The 21,704-nt window shown below is 41.8% G+C and overlaps 1 protein-coding gene across 2 annotated transcripts in view; it reads right to left on the bottom strand.

The window, feature by feature from the left end:
• Positions 1–412: 412 nt before the first annotated feature.
• The window catches only part of Dyrk1a (dual specificity tyrosine phosphorylation regulated kinase 1A), a 129,295-nt gene continuing 108,003 nt past the window's right edge, over positions 413–21,704 (bottom strand). For both annotated transcript variants that reach the window (XM_042687185.1, XM_042687186.1), the window contains exons 9-12: positions 17,982–18,122; positions 11,241–11,547; positions 10,413–10,537; positions 413–3,726 (exon numbers count right to left, since the gene is read on the bottom strand). In XM_042687185.1, coding sequence (XP_042543119.1) covers positions 3,106–3,726; positions 10,413–10,537; positions 11,241–11,547; positions 17,982–18,122 — 1,194 coding nt within the window. In that variant the 3' untranslated portion in view covers positions 413–3,105. The remainder of the gene's footprint in view (positions 3,727–10,412; positions 10,538–11,240; positions 11,548–17,981; positions 18,123–21,704) is intronic.

The raw sequence follows: 21,704 nt of genomic DNA, 5'->3' as shown, positions 1-21,704 counted from the left end.
GAGAAGGCTGTTGTTAGAAATCTACTGTCTGTCCTGGCACATGCTCACAGGAGGATTCTGTGGTTTCTCTCCTTCAACCGAGCAGACGTAGTCTTAGAGAACACGCAAATGCACATGTCCACTGGTAATGCTACCAACTGAAATGTTAACACTGGCAACTGTGTGTTTAAAAAAAAAATCAAAATCAATGTTAAAAATCAAATCATCTGTTAAACCTCCAGCTTTTACTTTCAGACATATTTTTACCCTATGTTGATGTAACTCAAAAATTTTCTTTTTTATACATTTGACTAAATACTCAGTATACCTACCAGACCTGGACCAGGTTAATTGCATAGGAAGATTTTTTTTTTTTTTTTACTATATTTACATTTTTTCTTAAATTAATTTTAAAAAAGCATAGTAAAGAGTCTGAGGACAAATTATTCAACTGTTTATCATACATAAGACCGCATGACTATAATACAAAGGGGGTTCTTGTTTTCATTTAACGTTACAATATACACAGCAAGTCCGGACTAGATCTTACAATCTGAACACAGGTATTTAACCTTTTCCATGCTGCTTATGTTTACAATGCACAGAAGTCCTGTAACCAAACTGTGTAGTAAAGCACACAAAACTGGACTGTAACGTAACACAGTATGCAGAAGCATTGGATTTTATGATTTTCTTTATGTAAGTATCGGCTTAAAAACTGCTTTCATTTTTTGGTGCTTGCTAAGATGTGGCAACCAGCACAGAAAAAAAAAAAAAAAAAAATGAGCTGACCACACAGTGTCAGCCTTCTAGTCCACACTCCTGAACGGCAGTAACTAGTGAATCCCTTCGGGTATTGCTAGACTCGAGATGATATCCTTTTATTTACTGTAAACCTTTATGAACTACCAAGTTCAAAAAAAGAATCCACAGGCTTGACATTTAATTACAAAATAAATATGGATTTCCTGATTAACAACAAAAAGCTTTTGTGGTTTATAAAAACGATTATTTCCAAGGTTCCATTCACAGTTACATAGTCATTAAGCCTTTCTTTTGTCACTGTTACATATAAAAACCTGCTTTTCTTCAGAAAAAAGTTGACCTAGTCAGCCACATGGAGTTGACCACTAAAAAGTAACATGGTGCTCTGCTGAGTTGTTCCGAGCAGGGGTTTCGGCAGAGGTAGATTACTGCTTCTTTTCTAGGCTTTTCTCGATCCTGGACAGGTAAATGACTATATCTTCATTCTCCCACTTCAACCGCTCTAAAGGATAACATCCTGAAATTGGTCAATCTAAAATGGGAACACAAATTTAGCGACTGCCAGACTGCGTTACATTAAGGCAGCATTATCCCCAAAGCGAGGCACTGTTAAATACCAGCCTGTTCACTTCGGGTCATGCTGAGGTTCTGCTTTACTCCTGCTCCTAATTTGGACCTATTGGTGCAACCACGGTCTTGCGTTCAAGTTGGGTAATCAGGAATACAAGATCACTGCTGGCTCCACAGCTCCTGGGTCCAGGGTCCCTTTACCTTCAGAAGCCTGAACACATTTAGAATGCGACAGATGTCATGATCTTGAATTAGATGTCAATCTATTATGTTCAGTACACAGATTGCTGTAAATGTATTGGCTATGGATTCAACAACAGTTCCAGTTTTGTTTAAGCAATAGTACAGCCATAATTTTCAACTGACATTTAAAAATGGTCTAGTTACACCTTGTGTCAAAGTGCAGAACTGCTACATTATTGGTTACAGACATCTATGTGCTATAAAAACAGCTTTGGTACAATAAATTATCAAAAAAGAAAATAAATTTTTGTAAAATTCACAGCATAATTGTGAGGCAAAAAAGCAGTCACATAAAATTCTGCATTTTTAAAAATGTTCAGGATGAACAGAAGACATCTTTGTGCAGAAGAAATGGTGGAGATACCACGTGCCGAGAAAAAGCAAAAGTAAGAAGCAGGAAGGGCCACAGCTGTAGCTGCTCCCATCAAAGCAAACCACCACTTCTGTGACCTTCGACCAATAATGAAGTCAACTTCATGACACACGCAAAGTCACCTTGCAATACCTTACAATTAGTGGGTCACAAAAGTCTATTTTAAAAGAAAGGCCTCTTGAAATACCCATTCTCTATGTTTTCAGCATTAAGGACTGTCTGCAAAAGCACGTCCACAAGTGATTGCATCTGAAATGGTAGGCTCTTCTAACTCCGAGTCCAAATCCATAAGGCCAAAGGTTATCCCAAAGACCACCACTCACACCTCCCCAGGACTGGCCACGACTGACCCGTTGATTGCTTCTCAGTGCACCTTGGTTAGGAGACCAGTCATGTTCCATTCCTATCCTCCCGTGGCCTCTACCACGGGAGACCCCCAGGATCCCATGTCACCGCTGCTTTGCTCCTCAGTATGTTCAGATAGGAGAGTTCTGATCCCCGCCACTTAGCATGCTCAATGTGCCTTACAAACGTCAACACAGCGTCCCTGTCACGCGGCTGAAGACGGTGTCTGTGTAAGCTGGAGGTCCCTCTTCCTTACAGTACTGCATTTTCCGTGCCCAAGTGTGTTTCGAGGACTTAAAAACCCAAAATTCCCACCCATCCCTACCCGAAACAAAACAACAAAAACAGGGAAGAGTAAGCGGTGTGGGTGGGAGAGGGGGGAGAGAAGAGGAGAGGGATGGGGCAGAAAAAGGAAACAAAATAAAACACCCTCACGGGGCCCTTTATGCAAATTATGTGCAGTGCCTTTTTATGTTAAAATTAGTTGGCAAATGACCGAGACCAACATCTGAACATTAACTTTTGTTGAATAGAAAGACCAAAAAAAAAAAAAAAAAACCCACTATGACTGGAGGTGGCAAGTTAAATGGGGGAGGAAAAAGAGGATACCTCTGAGCTATCCATGAAGATGGGTTTGGACATGGCTCTTAAAAACTTCATTGTCCCTTTGCAATCTTTTCAAGTTTAAAAAAAAAAAGTCAGCTTTGCCCTCTTGTAGCGGTTCAGTGTGTTAATCTCCTTCTGATTCAAGCAGCTTTGCACTTTGTTTTTTGGAAAAAAACACCACTTCTATAAAAACACACAAGAAACAAACTCAAGTTTCAATGTAGTCACGAGCTAGCCACAGGACTCTGTTGCACACAGACTCCTGTCATGGGGGACTCTTCTCTATCCGCCCCCTGCCTCATCGTCAGATGCCCTTCAGTCATGTAATGTGCAGGACCTGTATTAGCAGAAAATTGGTATGTTGGGTGTCCAGCTATGCCAGTCTCTTGGCGGGGATTGGAGTAGACGGTCAAATTAACGTCCATAGCTCCGTTCTGTCCAAAGTCCAAGGTATTAGCAGCCACTGGGCGGTTCTGGTAGGCCTGATTGCCTTGATTCCCAGTAGAGGAGGAAGATGTGGAGGAAGAAGTCGTTGAGGAAGACAGGGACGTCATGGAGTGGTGACTGTGGCCAACCTCCATGGAATCCTGGGTAGAGGAGCTATTTGTTGGAGAATTGTAGACCCTTGGCCTGGTCCGGTTACCCAAGGCTTGCTGTCCATGGTGGTGGTGGTGGTGGTGGTGATGGTGGTGGTGGTGGGAGCTGTTTCCATGGTGATGATGCAATGCATTCTGCTGAGGGGCGACATGAAAGGTGGTTTCTTGAACGGGGTGAGTCTCAACAGTGACTTGTGTAGGAGCTTCAGTGCCTGACCAGCCAAGGGGAGCCGGAAACTGCTGACGCACCTATGAAAACACATTTTCCAAGGATTATTAGGAGTATTTATTCTAATCTGCAATCCCTCCAGCGTTTACATTACCAAGGAAGAGGTTTTTGGTGCTTTTAACAGACTCTCAGGATTCACTGTCATTTTGTCCTTGGAAGTGATGTCTAAGGCAGGGCAAACTTCTGTAAAACAGATCCTCAATCTGACCTCCTCCACCCACCTCTACTGCCACCATTCAGCTTGGCTACTAGCAGAATGTTCTCCAATGCAGGCCTTGCCCTTCTCTGGGCCCTCCTCCAAACAGAAGCAGGACCGTCCCTTTAAAGCTCAGCTCCAATCATGTCCCTTGTGAAATCCCTCCCGTCATCCCCTGCTCTTAGGAAAGCAATGCTGTTTCTCTAATCCTTTTCCTTTTTTCTATCCCCCTCCTTTTCATTTTATTTTTATGCTGGAATCAGGAATTCAACTTGAGGCCTAGCACCCTCGATCCATTTTCCTGCTCGTGGCTGGCACTCTACCACGTGAGTCATGGCTCTAGTCTGGCATCTTTGGTTGTTGTTGACTGGGTATTTCTCCTGGGAAAGGTCTCTCCAGGCTGGCTGGCAAACATGGTCCTGCTCAGCAGCTGGCGCAGCATTACGGGTCTGAGCCTCCAGCACTGAGAGGCCCCATTTCTTTGTCATCAACACCTGGGCTCAAACCACACCGTCCCCTCTTTTCACTCTTCCACCTGGCAAGGTCTTTAACTGCTTCAGTGCATGTGGCACTGTTCTCTTCCACCCAGAACACCCTTCTCTATCTGTGCTGGACGTCACTTTCTTATACTTCCGCTGTTCCAGAGCCTTCCCTAACTAACCACTTGGCTAATGCTGTCCAGCCTCTCTGCCACAGGCTACTGGCTGCACTTCAGGCCTTTATTGCTCTCATTCCTGTACTGTACTTTCCAGCTCCCCTCAGACTAGGTACGACTATGTCCTAAATTACTGATGGAGTGAGTATGAGTGCATGTCACTGTTAGCCTGGCACTCGAAATGCCTCAATTCTGTCTTGTGGCTATTGCTCAGTGGGCAAGTAAGGCCCTTAAGGGTGGTGGAGCCATTACTTTCAACACCGGCTCTGACTTCACATAAAGAAGGGAGCAAACCCCCCTGGCAGCCTTCCAGTTTGCACACTGGGGGAGGGTCCTGCCATCCATTTGCCCTGCTTGACTCAATATATCCCACCCAGCACATTTAGTCAAGCTCCAAATCACTTTATCCTTTATTTTTCCTTCCATGGGGAATGACTACAATGCACTATCCTTGAATAATACTCCCAGACCCTTCTCTTGTTTTGTCTTTCCTGTTCTCATAGCAAATACCACATCTTTCATTCATGTTTTGTTATATCATTTTTATCACTGTAAGCTCTGAGAAGACAAAGACTTTCGTCTCTGCCGGAGGCTCATGCCTGGAATCCTACCTAGCTCATTAGAAGGCTGAGACCTGAGGATCCAGGTTCAAAGCTAGCTTGGACAGAAAGACTCCTATTGCCCATTGAACAGTAAAAAGCTGGAAGTAGAGGTATGGCTGGTGGAATACCAGCCTTGAGCAAAAAAGCTAAGCAAAAACTTTAGGCCTTGAGTTTGAGCCCATTACTGGTGCCCGTGCATGCATGCATGCACATACACACACAAACACACACAAAGACTCTGTCTCTATCAACAGCTGCCAATATTTATTGCCAGACCAAACATTTTACCCAAATCTCCAGCGTGAGCCTAAAACCTTGGACAGTGTTAAAGCGTGTGTGCATGTGTGGATGTAGGAACGTATGTATGGTTGCTCCTTGGTATCAGCGGGGGACTGGTTCCAAGACCTGTGAATATCAAACCCCATGGATGTCTAGCTCCCTATGCAAAGCAAGTGTCATTTATGCACATCTATTTTAAATAATTTCTAGATTACTTATAATGTCTAATACAATAGAAATACTATTAAGAGTAAATACACTTTACAAAAAAAAGTCTATGCTCACTACATACAAACTTTCCTTTCTAAGTATTTTCAATGTGAAACCATTCACGTGAAACCCATGAATGCAAATCCTACCACTATGGAGGGCACTGTGCCGTGTCTGTATACCTGTGATAAAGATTCACGTGCACATTCAGCATGGTAGGAGTTTAGCAACAATAGCTGATAATAACAGTACAATCATAATACTACACTGCAGTCAAAGTTCTAGTAAATGGCCTCTCTTTGAGGTTTTCACTAAGGGAAGCTGTAAGCACGGGAGAGATTCTCTGTGGCCTATCGGAATCGCCGGCACCATCACGTGTGTGCTCTGCAACTGTTACTGAGAACACTTGCTAATGGAAAACAAGCATGTGACAGACCCACTGTCACCGACACCTCAGGCGTCCCCTCTATGACGTACACAGGGAGTGGGTGCGACGTGGAGAAAGCTGGACAGAGCGACAGAGGGCAGGAGTGTGTGAGATGCCACCACACTACTCAAGCATACACAATTGAAAACAATTCTATTTCGGCCAGGTACCAGTAGCTCACACCTTTAAGCCTACCACTCAGGAGGCTGAGATCTGAGGATCATGGTGCAAAGGCCATACCAGGCTGGTAAGTCTGTGACCAAAAAGTCAGAAGTAAACTGTGGCTCAAATGGTAGAGTGCCAGCCTTGAACAAAAAAAAGCTAAGCACCCAGGCCCTGAGTTTAAGACCCAGTACTGGAAAAAACAACAAAAACCCAACAATTATTTCTGGAATTTTCCATTTTAATGTTTTCTGGCCACACAGGATTCTGCAGATAAAATGAGGCTATAAACTGTAACGTTTTCAGTGAAAAAGAAAGCTGGAGGGGAGGGGAGCGGAGGGCAAGAGTATGGGATGCAGTGCTGGGAATCTGGCCCAGGGCCTCACACGTGCTAAGCAAGCGTCCTCAAGGTTATGGCTCCCCAGGGTTGTGTGTGTGTGTGTGTGTGTGTGCATATGTGCACACATGTCTGTGTGCATACACAGATACGCCAATACTAGAGTTTAAACTCAGGGCCTCAAGTGCTTAGCATTTTAGCTCAAGGGTGGCACTTTTTAACACAAGCCACACCTCCACTTCTGGCTTTTTGGTGGTTAATTGGAGGTAAGTCTTAAGGACTATCCTGCCTCACATGGCTTTGAATTGGTATCCTCAGATTTCAGGCTTCTGAGTAGCTAAGATTATAGATGTGAGCAACTGGTGCCCAGAGCATGATGCTTTAAATACTGACTCTACATGTCTCTGAGGAGCTAAAGAAGCATACAGAAGCTAATTTGATAGTTGATAAATTGATAGTTACCTAAATGACAACTCACCTCACTCTTTGACTTAGCAATTTTACTTCCAATTGCATATAGAAATGTATACAGACAAATTGCATGGGTGAATGAGATATTAGTAGTTTTGCTATCCTTTCTGGAGGCATTTTATGACAGTGCAAGTAATTCACGTGCATGTTTTCCATTGGATCTCCATATGCTGTACCTTAGGTATAATACTCATCCCTACACATTTCAAAGTCTTGATTTTCCTACAAGTTTGCCATATAATTTACAGCTCTTTCTATGAATTCATAGAAGGTTGTTACTTATGCTTCATTTCACTAGTCCCCTATATATTTGATATTGTTTCCAAAAAGACTGTTTCCAATCTTTTTTGTTATAACAAATGATAGTACGGGGTTTTTTTTCATTAAAAAAAAAAAAACCTTGTACCCTATTTTTTACTAAAAATTAGGTGGTTAGATGATTTGGGATGGGAAAATTTTTCACTGAATCCTCTTTTGTATTTAACTTTTTTTTTTTTTCTTAAGTCAGTCATGGGGCTTGAACTCAGGGCCCGGTGATGTCCTTGAGCTCTTTTGCTCAAGGCTAGTGTTCTACCACTCTGAGCCACAGCACCACTTCCAGTTTTCTGGTGGTTAACTGGAGATAAGAATCTCACAGACTTTCCTGCCTGGGCTGACTTTGAGCCGAAATCCTTAGATCTCGGCCTCCTGAGTAGCTAGGATATGTAACTTTTTTTTTGTGATCTGATTGTATCAACTACCAAAAATTAAATTAACATGCTAGGTAGTGGTTGTATACTTGTACCCCAACTACTTGGGGAGCTGAAGCAGAGAGGCCTGTGAGTTGAAGTTCAGCTAAAGCAAATGAGCAAGATCCCACCTCTACAACAATAAAAATTAAACAAGAAAGGATTTGAGGAAAATGTTGACTTCTGTCAAATACAGTATTCTGTCAAATACTCCCATGTGCTGTCCCTGGGCTGCTTTTTGCTCAAGGCTAGCACTCCACTACTCCAGCCACAGCTCGCTCCACTGTCCTGCCAAGGCTGGCTTTGAATCTAGATCCTCAGATCAGCCTCCTGAATAGCGAGGAGTACAGGTGTGAGGCCCAAGCGCCCAGCACTAGGTACTTTTAATGTGTTTATGGCACTTAATATATCTGGAAGAGTGAAAGGAAGAAGACAGACTTTGGAAGTACGTAAGTCTAGTTTAAAGTAGGGTGAGTGGCAAAATAAGATTGCTTTAGTAGCACTCACTGGCTTCAGAGAAAGCAGAGTGCTGATAGGTGAATGAAATGAGACTCTGGAAGACCTGTCATGATGTTCCCCACAGCAGGAAAGGCTATAGAGAGTGGTCACAAGAAAGTCAAGTGGAAAGAATAAAACTAATTCAGATGCTGAACATTCAGCAAATCAAAGCAAGTCAAAACAGGAGCAGGTATGGAAGGTAGAGAAATATGGGAACAGAGAAGCATACTACCAGGGAAACCAGGTGAGTGTTTCAGAGGTTGGGGGAGAAGTGAACACTGCCCAGGGCAGCTGAGGAATGTGGAGGAAGAGCATTACAGTGTCCCCGACTCATCGGGGAAGGCTACCACTGATACTGGCAGTGGGAAGCTAAGTGCAATGAGCCAAAGAGTCCTTAAAGGGTGAAAGGGGAGGTGGCAGAAGCGTGGAGTAAGAAAGACGAGGGGCTAGGGAAGGCTACTTCCCATGGAGAGATCACTCGAAGGAAGCAAGCAGGTAGAAGAGGCTGAAGACATGGAGTCCGCGGGACGCCAGGGGCACAGTCCCTAGAAGACCGTGCCCTCGGTGCCTTTGACAAGAAGCAACACACTTCTTTCTAGTAAAAAGGGGATAGGTGACAAAAGGCAGGACCATATTTTAATCATACGAAGTGAGGGGGAGGAGGTGCTGCAGAGAAGAGATCCAGGGATTCAAAGCAGCCTGCACTTTAGGACTGGAGGCATGGTTCAATGACAGAGTACCAGCTGTGAGCAAAAAAACCAATTCAGAGTACAAGGCCAAGTTCAAGACCAGGTATACCAGAGTGCCAGAAAGAGTATAGAGAAATTTACAATGATTAGAGGATGGTGAGTGTTCATTAACAGTGATGACACTGTCGCTGATGTGACCCTCTGCGGCAGCAATGAGCCAGTGCAGACTCAGGCTTACTTCGGCTATTGAGCAACAGATCTACCTCTAAATAATGTAGCACACAGTATGAACAATAGTTTATACTCACTGAAACATCCTTATCATCTGCTTCATACTGATTTTAAAAATTACTTAACTGGATTCTTTTACAAGTTCAATATACAAAACAATAGAGGGTAAAATCTAACTAACAAAGAATCAGACACCAGCACTTTAAGGATACAAGACCAGGAGAGGCAGGATGAACTGAGGTGACAGCCATGGAGTATCAGTTCCCATAGCAAAATGGAGATTGGAACTATGTGAAGCTTAAGATGGGTAGTGGATCACACCTGTACACTTGGTTACCTGGGAGGCTGACACTGGGAGGATCACAGTTCAAGGTCAGCTTGAACTTTTTACTTGGGTAAAAGTTCATAAGATTCAACTCAACCAATGGAAGGAAGGGGGGCACTGCACTTGCTTGTCATCATAGCTATGTGGAAACAAAAAGGAAGAGCATGGTCCAGGCCAGCCTGGGCAAAATGCAAAACCCTAGGCTAGGCGCCAAGTGGCTCACACCTGTGATAGCAGTTAATTGGGAGGCTGAGATTCAGAGGTTTGTGGTTTGAGGCTAGCCTGGTCACACACCTCAACTCATAACTGGATGCAGCTGTACACACTATCATCCTAAGCTACATGGGATGCGGAGACCAGGTACAGGCTAGCTGCTTCCACAGAGGGAAGACACACATCTGTCATCTCAAGTACAGGAAGCTTACAGCAGAACGATTGCAATTCAGGCACACACCTGAGTGGGTTGTTAGACTCTATCCGAAAAACAGAACTGCTACTAAACCAGCCTAACGAGAAAAGGCCTGAGTTCACACTCCAGTAGCACCCAAAAGGGCAGAGCATGTGGCTCAAGTGACAGAAGACCCAACTAGCAACCACGAGGCCCTGAGTTCAAATGAAGAGGGGGTAAAGGCAGAGACAGACAGAGAGAGACTGCATAAAGCTCAAACAAAGTTGCTGTGGTGAGGTACGTGATACAGGGAGAAAATGTGTGAAATAATGACTGTTATGTCCTAAACGAATGTTAGCCACTTTTAAAGTGGTAGGAAATGACCCAGTGTGGTTTATTAGATAGGAAGAAGTTGTCTTTCCTGAGAGCTCAGGCCACCGTGAGTGCGGTAGTCGTCCTAAGGCACTTGTCACACAATGCTCTGAGGCAAGCAGTGCAGCGCGCTCACCTGGGGACTGTGGGTCTCACAGTCCATGGCCTGGACAGCAGCTGTGAAGTGGCCCCCGCTGTGCCGATGCTGGTGCGTTGGGTCCGACCTGGCTCTCCCACTGTTGCTTGTCCCTGATGATCCACCTTGAACAGCACAACAGAAGGTCACTCATGAGTTTCAAGTTAGTTATGCTCAAGTTGTTATTAAAAAAACATATATTAAACCTGAAGGGTGGCACCAAAAAAACACCCAACAAACGAAACAAAAAACCCAACCAACAACGAAAATATGTAATATTACCTTAAAGCAGACTAGCAAGTCATTGGATTCTCTGCCAAGAGCTGTCCTCTTACACCAACACTAAACTAATACAAGTTTAACTAAGGGAAAAACTTAAGAATGTGTGGAAAAATAATTCTATTTCAAAAACAACTAAATTCTTAGCCAGTAATTTTGTTTCCAATTAGTGGGTAGACTACTGCATGTAGGAGGTAGCCTTACCACTAACTACAACAAATACCTAACAGCTGCTCTCCCCAGGCCCCAGGATGAGAGACTGAACCTGTCAAGTACTTACAATTTTATAAACTTTTTTTTTTTTTTTTTTTTGCCAGTCCTGGGCCCTGAACTCAGGGCCTGGGCGCTGGCCCTGAGTTTTTTTTGCTCAAGGTTAGCACTCTATCACTTGAGCCACAGTGTCACTTCCGGTTTTTCTGTTTATGTGGCACTGAGGAATTGAACCTGGAGCTTCATGCACACTACATAAGCACTCTAGCACTAAGCCACGTTCCCAGCCCTATCAACATTTTAAAACCCGTACAAGCCTACACAGCACAAAGTACAGACCTGAGCTTGACGATGTGCTGGAGGTGGTGCCTGAAGACTGGGACTGCTCCATGGCAGGGCTCGTGGACACACTGTTGCTTGTATTTGTACCTTCATCAGCTGTTTTCTTGAAAAAGCTGTGCTGCAGGGCATAGTAAGGTTGAATCCGAGTTTTGGGGTCATAATCAAGCATCCTTAAAATGAGGTCTTTGAACTTCAAGTAGTCAGCTACTGTATGACCCGACTCCCCAGCACGTCGCCCACCAGGTCCTCCTGTTTCTACTCCAAGAATATTATGAAGTTTACGGGTTCCTGGTGGTTTGTACTCCTGTAAGAGAAGAAACAAAGACTTCCTCTAAATCTTATGGAATACGTAACAACTTGCATAATTTGTCCCCAAATATTCTAGTATTTTATATGCAGATTCCTTTACCTGGAAAGGAACTTCATGGAGTTTGATCCTCTGCCTATTTACACAATATTATTTGAATGCACTGTGGCCAAAGAAATGAAACATAAATTTCATAACCCAAATTGACTATGAAGATAACATAGAGCAGGTGTTGGCAAACTAAGGAATGACCCAGAGCCTACTTCTGAATAGCTCGAACTAGAAATGTTTGTTCTCTTTTCAAGGTTATAAAAACAAACAAAACACAAGCAAATAGCATGTGGTGTGGCAAAGGCGCACAAAGCAGAACCCACTGACGGCTCTCCAGAGGAGGTGTGCTGAGCCTAGCTATACTACTGGGTCTAAGAAACTGCGGTGCTGCTTCCATAAAGGTGGCTACAAGTATGTTCTAAGAAAAGAAACTCCTCTACCCAACCTGCTTATAGGAACAGTTTACAAAATGTTTCAGAATAAATTGCTTCTGGCATGTGTTGAGATTTTCCCAAAATGCTTTTCAATACAATACTGTAACACTCAAAATCTTTTGCATTCAGAATGGTAACATTGGATTTGTTTCCAGTTACAATGTAGAAACTTGTGAAGTGACTGTTTCCATTCTAAAAACAAAACAAAAAACATGCCAATGATGTCTGCCTATAACCCTAGCTTCTGCAGAGACTAAGTCTGGGGGAACTCCAGTTGGAAGCCAGTCCAAATATCTAAGTTTTCAAGAACTCTTACTAAGCAAGAACTGGACCTAGTAGTGCACATCTATTCGCCGATGATAATAAACATAAAATAGGCATAGCACCGTCCAGTTGCATGCCCCAGTCAGAAATAAGACCCAATGTCAAAAATAACCAGCACAAAAAAGAGCTGAAGCTTGGCTCTACTCATGAGGCTGGGCTATGAGGATCGAGGCTCAAAGCCAGCCCAAGACAGAAGAGTCCATGAGACTCTTTCTTATATGCAATTAGGTAGCAAAAGGGGAGAAAAAAAGAAAAACAAAAGCTGGTAGTGGAGGTGTGGCTCAAGTGACAGAGTGCCAGCTTTGGAGCACAGGCCTCAAGTTCAAGGCCAGGTCCAATGTATACATGTGCACATGCACACACACATGCGGAAAAGGGAAAGGAAACAGCTATACGACGACAAGGGCTTAAAATCACTGCTTTTTTATAAAACCATTAGAAGGCTCAAAGAAACCAGAATTAATTGAATTCTAGAAAATGTAAAGCCTCTTTCATTTTTTTCCTCTGTACTAGGTATCTAACCCAGTGCTGTGCTCAGGCTAGGCTAGTCACTTTCTACTGAGCCACACAGCTTCTCCGGGGAGAGGAGAAACCTATGAAGAGAGGCAAGCATGCCACCGCTGTGGGCACTGTAGACCAGCTATGAACCAACTTCTGACAGCCAAATGTGGACAGGCAAGAGGGAAGGGGAAGAGCCTTGAGAGTTAGGTGTGCAATTGTGAGGTAAGCAGTAATAGGGACAGGAGCTCATTCATCGGACATTGGAGAAGAGAATTAACATCAAATAAACAAAGCACCGTTTCAACTAAATCGTACATGAGACTGACTTGGCCCCACAGATCTGTTTCCAATGGGAAACATGATTTGTTTCTGTCTCAATAGTTTGACATGCAGTAAAAAACTGGACAGAAAAAAAACCAACTCAACTTACAAAAAAGTGAAAATTTAGGTAAAATGTTAACAGAAAATCCGCATTAATGGTCTAGATATGGTAATTAGTTTAAAAGATACTTAACTATAAGAAATTTAGTTTAAATTTAAAGACAATTTAGTTTAAATAAAGACAACCAGATGGGCTTCTCAGGAAAGAAAAATTACTTTTAAATAAAAGGAATGAAACTCATATACAAGTGAAGAAACTACTGAAAGTTATGCTTTACTTTGTCTTGTGCCAATCCTGGGACTTGAACTCAGGCCTGGGCACTGTCCCTGTTCAAGGCTAGTTCTCTACCACTTTGAGCCACAGCACCATTACTGGGTTTTTAGTAGTTTCCTGCCTGGGCTGGCTTTGAATCGGAGCCTCAAGATCTTAGTATCCTGAGTAGGATTATAGTGTGAGCTACTGATGCCTGGTTCTACTTAATAGCTTTAACTGCATATTAGACTCAAAATAAGAGGGAAAAAGAAAAACAACAATGAGTAGATAACGAAAGAAATAATACTAACTCCAGAAACACACACAAAAAGCCAGGTCTGATGAAAGAGCAAAGGAATACAACACTAAGGAGGTTGAGACAGAGACTGAGAACATTTCCCAGGCCAGCATAGACTAAACAGCAAGTTTATCTTAAAAACAAAAACAAATAGAACACCTCACAAAGGAAAGAAGAATGAAATTAATGAGCCACAGATTCCTGGGTAACAAGCATCTTAACAATGAGAACTAGAAGACTTAGCTGAATAAGCACTTTAAAAGATAGTATGAGAATAAAAATAAAAAAAACCCTGATAAAAGAGATGAATCTACAGATTCAAGAATTTCAATAAATTCTAATAAGAATAAACACATGAGAAGGCAGTACATAAATACATAATAATCAAACTGCAGAAAATCAAAGATAAAACATGTATCAGTTTGGCGATAGAGAGGTAAAACACTACAGATAGAAAAACCATGCTAAAAATAGCTACTGATCTCTTCAGTAACAATGAAATTGGAGTCTGAGTAGAAAGAGCAAAGCCTTGAATTCAAACTTCAGTTCAAGAAGACAAGATGGCCAAGGAAGGAAGGGAGGGCGAGGGGGGGGACATAAGGAGGGAGGAGAAATAGGAAGAGGGGAAAGGAGAGTGGGAAGGGAGAAGGAAAGAGGAGGAGAGAAAGAGGGAGATGGAAAGAGGGAGAAGGAGAGAGGAGGGGAGAAAGAGAGGAGAGAAGGAAAGAGAGAGGGACAGTGGAGAGAAAGAGGAGGAAAGAGAGTAGGAGGGGGAGAGAGAAAGTGAGGGAGGAAAGAGAAAGGGAGAGAAAGAAAGGGGGAGAGGGAGAGTGGAGGAAGGAACATGGCAGGGAAGGGCTGGAAGAGAGGGGAGGGGGGAGGGAGGGAGGAAGAGACAGAGACAGAGATGTAATCCACCCCCAAAAAAAATTCAGGGAGGGGGGAGAAAAAGAAAACCAATCTAGAATCATACACTCATAGATATATTTTGTCAGTAAATAAAGATATTTTCAAAGGAGGATGGCTGAATTTGTCAGAAGCCATTCACTAAAAAACCAAATAAAAAAGGAAAGCTCTTCAGGCTGAAGGAAAATAGTACCAAATATAAGCCTGGAACAACAGAAGCTTCAAATGAAGAGTAGTAGGCAGGACAAATATACGGATAAATATTAAAAAATCTTCGTATTGTCATTATCCTTTTGTATTTTAAAATGTCCATAAAGGTCTATTTTGTTTTTCTTTTCATTTAAACAACTGATAATGTGTTTGGAGGTTTTTGTTATGTAAAATACGGAAGTGCAAAAGAAGTTACAAGAGAGAAATTCGTGGTCATTATCATCATACATTATGTGAAGGTAAACTGATGTGAAATGTGCATATTATAAAAGTAACACTTAAAATTGTAAATGGAAGAACTAGTAACAAGTCAATAGAGATGAAATGACATACCAAAAAGAACTCAATAAACCTAATGGAAGCAAGAAAGAAGGAATAGAAAATAAAGAACATTGAAAATAATACGCCAACAAGAAATATCTTAAATCCAAAGCTTTTAATAATTATGTAAGCTGAATATTCATTGTAAAGGACAGTTATCAGACTAAATTAAAAAAAACAAAAACATTTCCTAGCAGGCACCAGTAGCACAGGGCTATAATTCTAGCTACTCAATGGGCTGAGATCTCAGGATCACAAGTTTGAATCCAGGCTAGGCTGGAAAGTCTGTGAGACTCCTATTTTCAATTAACCACCAAAAAAGCTGACTGTGGAGCTGTGGCTCAGGTGGTAATGGAGCAGTCTTGAGTGAAAAAGCAAAGGGACATCAACCAGTCCCTGAGCTGAAGCCCCAGTAGTGTCACCAAAAAAAAAAAAAAAAAATTGCATCATAAAATGTTATTAAGAAACAATGTATGACTATAATAATCTCAAAGGAAATTTAAAGACAGACTAAAGGAAAGTAATCCATAATGATTAAAAAGGTCAATTACCAGAAACCATACAGTAGTACAACTACAATACAGGTACAGGGAAACTGAAACAAGCCAAAAATTACCTCTGAAGTTTAATGCCTGCCCTCTATTATTGACAAAAAACACACACAAACATACCTCATACATAATATAAAGACAAATATTAAGCGACTTGGCTTACGTATTGATAATTGAAGACCATTACAACAGAAAGTATAATTTCTGTCAAATGTATATAAAATAGCCACCAAGACAGTTTAGTCTAAAAAACAAATTCCAGTGATTTTTTTTTTAGTTTTTTTGGTCGGTCATGGGGCTGAACTCTGGGCAGGGGTGCTGTCCCTGAGCTCTTCAGCGCAAGGCTAGTGCTCTACCACTGGAGCCACAGCACCACTTCTGGCGTTTTTTTGCTTATGTGGTGCTGAGGAATTGAACCCAGGGTCTTATGCATGCAAGGCAAGCACTCTACCACTGGGCCACCTTCCTAGCCCCCCAGTGAATTTTAAGTGAGCATAATCATGTTTTACAATCACATTGCCACTCAACTAGGTTAATATATCTAAGAACTCAAATATTATGTAACGAATTTCTAAGTAGATTAAAGATGCTACCAAAAGAAACTAAAAAAGATATCAAAATGAATGATATTAAAATATAGCATAAATTGCAATTAAGTTAATGCAGTGATTAGAGGAAAATTGATACTGTAAGTGAAGAAAGTTCTAAATAAGTAATCTAAGCTTTTACAGTAAGAGTTTAGAAAAACTCTAAAGTCAACCCAGAAAGTAAAAGAACACAATTGAGGGCAAGAATCAACAGAACAGAAACCACCAGATCAAACATGATGAAAGTTGATGTCTCAAAACATAAATCTGGGGAAAGTTAGGTTTCCACAGCTAAGTGGAAGTGAATTAAAGCAGCCCAGTCTTCAGTTCACTGAAAATGACACCTGGTGGCAGCACCACTAAAATGTGAGGACAAAACTACAATCACAAGGTGAATGTAGGTGCCCTATATCCAATCATATCCTTGTACATTAGACTCACTATACACTCGGTAGTAAGGACAACTAGATTGCAATTTGTATACACATGAAACACAATTGCCATCACTTGCTCTATTAAGCTATCAGAAAAGTCCGTAGAAAAAAATTACCAAAACAATCCTAACATTCCAAAAGCCTCACTTGGAAGGTCCCCCACCCCTGCAATTGACCTGTAATCCAGGTCAATAAACCAGGAATTGAATCCATCAGGAAGATCCTACAGCTGGTTCATATATCCTTGAAAACCATCATAAACTGGTTAAACTCAAAACTCATGTCACATATTTTACCAAAGAACTTTTTAAAAAGTGAATATTTTACTTCATTTATGACTTATTCTATTTACAGCTGAAATTATTAACTCTGACTTCACTGTATGTCCAAGGTGTGAGAAAGTCAAATTTACTGATTCTAAACAAGTATTTAGGCCTTTTCGCTGTTGTTCGTTTTGTTTTTTAATGAAGCCATAAAGAGAAGAACCTCTATCATTAAAGCAAACATTGGTCTAATTAAATTCAACTTTTGAACGAACTATCTACTTAAGTTATCAAAGAACTCATTCACTCTAACAATGATTTCCAGTAAAGTAAAAAACAAGATGTATTTGGGCTGGGAAGGTGGCTCAGTGATAGAGTGCTTGCCTTGCATGCATGAAGCCCTGGGTTCAATTCCTCAGCACCACATACAGAGAAAAAGCCGGGAGTGGCGCTGTGGCTCAAGTGGTAGAGCACTAGTCTTGAGCTGAAGAGCTGAGGGACAGCGCCCAGGCCCAGAGTTCAGCCCCCCCCCCCCCCCCAAACAACAACAACAACAAAAAAACGAGATGTATAAAAAAAACAGATCTGCCAGGTACTGGTGGCTCACGCCTGTGATCCTAGCTACTCAGGAGGCTGAGCTCTGAGGACCATGGTTCAAAGTCAGCCTAGGCAGGAAAGTCCATGAAACTCTTGTCTCCAATAAATCATCAGAAAAACAGAAGTGGGGCTGTGGCTCAAGTGGCAGAGCACTAGCCTTGAGCTGAAGAGTGAGGGACAGTGCCCAGGCCAGAGTTCAAGCTGACCTACTTTAAAAAAAAAAAAAAAAAAAAAAAAAAAAACAGATCTGATAGATAGGGAGGGGAGGGAAGGGGAGGGGAGAGAAGAGGGCCAGCCACAAGCAGCTACTCATATTTTACCCGTTTTCCATCTTTGGTCTTCTTCAAGTTCCAAGTGCCATCTGGCAATTTCTCAAAGAACTTTCTTGCTTTTGGTGCTTGGTCAAGAATATGAGCAGGTGGAATGCCCAGAACTTCCACTATTTTATTCATCTGGTCTACCTGTATGAAAAACAAAAATAAAGCTTGTAAAGTTTCTATTGTATATCCTTTTCTGATCAGTTAATTCCTAAATAAATAAATAAAGCATATCTTATGTGCCAAGTATCGTTCTAGGAAGTAAGTATTACAAAAAGACATAGCTCCTTTCCTGCTGGGACCAAACACTTGAGAGAAGAGAGGGGTAGACAGCTCATAAATAAAAGTACAAATCTGGGCTGGGAAGGTGGCTCAGTGGTAGAGCGCTTGCCTGGTATGCATGAGGCCCTAGGTTAGATTCCTCAGCACCACGTAAGCAAAAAGAAAAAAGCAGAAGTGGCACTGTGGTTCAAGTGGTAGAGTGCTAGCCTTGAGCTAAAGAGCTGTGGGACAGTGCCCAGGCCCAGAGTTCAGGCTCCACGACTGGACCCTCCCCTCCTCCCCAAAAAAAGTACAAATCTACACTGTGCCAGGGTGCCCTAGATATGGAGATTTTGGAAAGTTTATCTTTTAATCAATAAAAATCTTACAGCTTAATAAAATACAGACCCAATTAAAGTAATTTTTGAAACACAAATTAATTCATTCAACTACTGAGTGCCTACTAACCTGCCAGAAACCATGCTTAGTAATAAAAGATAACACTTAACAGCTGTCAAAAAAAGTTTACAGTCACACATAGTGCCTCAAAGCTTGTAATCCTAGTAATCAAGAGGTCAGACTTGGAAGTTCACAAGATCAATAGAAGTTCATTTCAATGAACAGAAACTGGGTATTGTGCTGTGTGCCTGTTATCCCAACTACATAGAAGGAGTAAATAGGAGAATCATGGTTGGTATTGATCATGCATGGCTCCTATTTGAAAAATAACTAAAGCAAAAAGGGCTGGTGATGTAGATGCCCAGCATAGCAAGCTCCAGACTGAGTTCAAATTCCAGAATGAGAAAAAAATACTTTATAAGAGACACTCGAAATAAAAGAACAGTTATCCCTCAATTATCTTTGAGGGGATTGATTCTAGGCAGGAACAGCACCTTCCAACACCAAAACCAAAGGATATTCAAATTCTTCATAAGAAATGACATAAAACTTGCATACACTTTAAATCATTTCTAGGTGATTTATAATTCCTGTGTACATATATGCTATAAAAATAAGCATTGCACTGTTTTCTTTAGGAAATCTTTTGTTTGGTACATATGTAACTTTTTTCCCATCTATCTGGACCTGCAGTTAGTTGAATCCAAAGATGTGGCACCTGCAGTTACAGAGAGACTACGGTAATTAAGTATTTTCTACCACATCATGGCTAAGAAGTATGGAGGAATTAAAAGGGGGTAGGAAAAGTGACATTGCAACTACATTTAATGTAGTGTTATGAAAAGCTTTGCCAAGAAGGTGATAGTTGACCATGGACTTGAGCCAATGTAGGAAGGAGCCAAGAAATAACTATGAAACAGCATCTTGGGCACAGAAAGAAACAAATACACAGGGCCTGGAATAGGCCTGACGGTGACATTTTTAAGGGACAATAGCTATGGTCATGAGTAAAGGAAGAGGAAAACAAGAAGTGTTGCAGAAAAACCTGCATTGGAGTGTGAGTTACTCGACTCAAATGATTTTGGTTTTGACAAGGTACAGACGAGATGCTACCAAATTACAATTAAGAAAAGTAACTATTTCATGGAACAATATTACTTATAGTGCATATATCACAGTTATCCTTGTTGACAAAGAATGCTCAATTAAAAAGGATGGAGGCCAAGCATGATTGCATGCCTGTAGTCTCAGCAACAATGGGTAATTCATTTGAGCCCAGAAATTTCAGGCCAATCTAAACAACACAGTGAGACTTCGTTTAAAAAAAAACAACAAAAAGCAATGATAGAAAGGAAGCCATTAAGTGTCTTTAGCCTTTCTTTTTTCAATTGTAAATGAAAACTATGACCAACATCTGATTGGGTTGGGGACAAGCAGAGCATCTACCTTGAAAGTACAGGGTCCAGAGTTCAAACTCCGGTAGCTCAATCAATATCTACGATGGCCTATTTTTCTTTTGAACAAACGAAAGAAACCTGGCAAGGTAGTGTACACTTGTCATCCTAGCTACCACAGGAAGTTAAGATCGGGGGAGGTCCAAGGTTCCAGACCAGCTCGGATAGAAAAGTCTACAGAACTGCATCTTAAGAGAAAATGCTGGCATAGCTGTGTGACTGTCACCCCAGTTACACTGGAAACCTAAGACGGGCAGTTTCATGGCCAAACACATGCCCAAGTAGGAAGCGAAATAACTAGGGGAAAGGGGCTAGAAGTGGGGCTCAGCAGTAGAACCTACCTAACAAGTGCAAAGCTCAAACCCCAGTACTCCTACATCCCCCTACAAAACAAAACAAAAAAACCCACAAGCAGATAGCTTTAAAACAAACTGAAGCTCAATGAATTGTCCTTGCCCTCCCAGACACTGCTTCTGACCCACCTCCAAAATCTTAGGAACAACCAAGGAAAAACCCATGGTCTGCAGATTGACACAGCCTCAGTAACCCTAAAACTCTAACACTCAAATTACACTCCCAAAATTTACAGCCATGTTTACACCATTTTTCAGGTGATCTTATTCTTTTGTTATTATTTACTTAAGCTTCTGTTAATATACTTAAAACCTACATAACTTATACAAACATACTTAAACTTTTTCTTTCATTAACAGATTAGTATATCTTAATTACCATCACTTAATTCTAAATTCACCTTTATATAATATCTGACAGGCATTAAAAAAAGGGAGAACATGAAATACATTCAAAACTGGCCTCACATCTGAAGGACTATGTTTTGTTTGTTTGTGGTGGGGCTTGACCTCTGGGCCTGGGCACTGTCCCTGTGCTCTTCAGCTCAAGGTGAGCACTTTACCGCTTGAGCCACAGCGCCACTTCTAGTTTTCTAGTGGTTTATTAGAGATAAGAGTCTCACAGACTTTCATGCCCAGGCTGGCTTTGAGGCGTGATCCTCGGATCTCAGCCTCCTGAGTAGTTAGGATTACAGTCCTGAGCCACTGACGCCTGGCAGGACTATGTTTTGGGGTTTTTATTGTCGTTCTCCCCATCCCCACCTCCCCAGCCCCAGTCCTGGGGCTTGAACTCTGGGCCTGGGCACTGTCCCTGAATTTCTTTTGTTCAAAGCAAGCACTCTACCAATTGAGCCAGAGTGCCACTTCCAGCTTTTTCTGAGTAGTTTATTGGACATAAGCACCTCACGGACTTTCCTGGACTTTCCTGCCCGGGCTGGCTTTGAACCGTGATCCTCAGATCTCAGCCTCCTGATTAGCTAGAAAAGACTATGTTTCTTTTTTTTTTTTCTTTTTTGCCAGTCCTAGGGCTTGAACTCAGGACCTATAGGCACTGTCCATGAGCTTAATTTGCTCAAGGCTAGTGTTCTACCACTTGAGCCACAGCACCATTTCCAGCTTTTTTTATGTGGCACTGAGGAATCAAACCCAGTACTTCATGCACACAAGGCAAGCACTCTACAACTAAGCCACATTCCCAGCCAGGACTATGCTTTTAAACAAGCAAATTCCTCTGAAAAATACTTTCTGACAACATGGTT

Source organism: Dipodomys spectabilis, unplaced genomic scaffold, assembly GCF_019054845.1.
Source record: "Dipodomys spectabilis isolate Male_0828 unplaced genomic scaffold, ASM1905484v1 ptg000107l, whole genome shotgun sequence".
Taxonomy (NCBI): Eukaryota; Metazoa; Chordata; class Mammalia; order Rodentia; family Heteromyidae; genus Dipodomys; species Dipodomys spectabilis.
The sequence above is the reverse complement of the archived record's forward strand: the minus strand, read 5'-3'. Positions and strand labels throughout refer to the sequence as shown.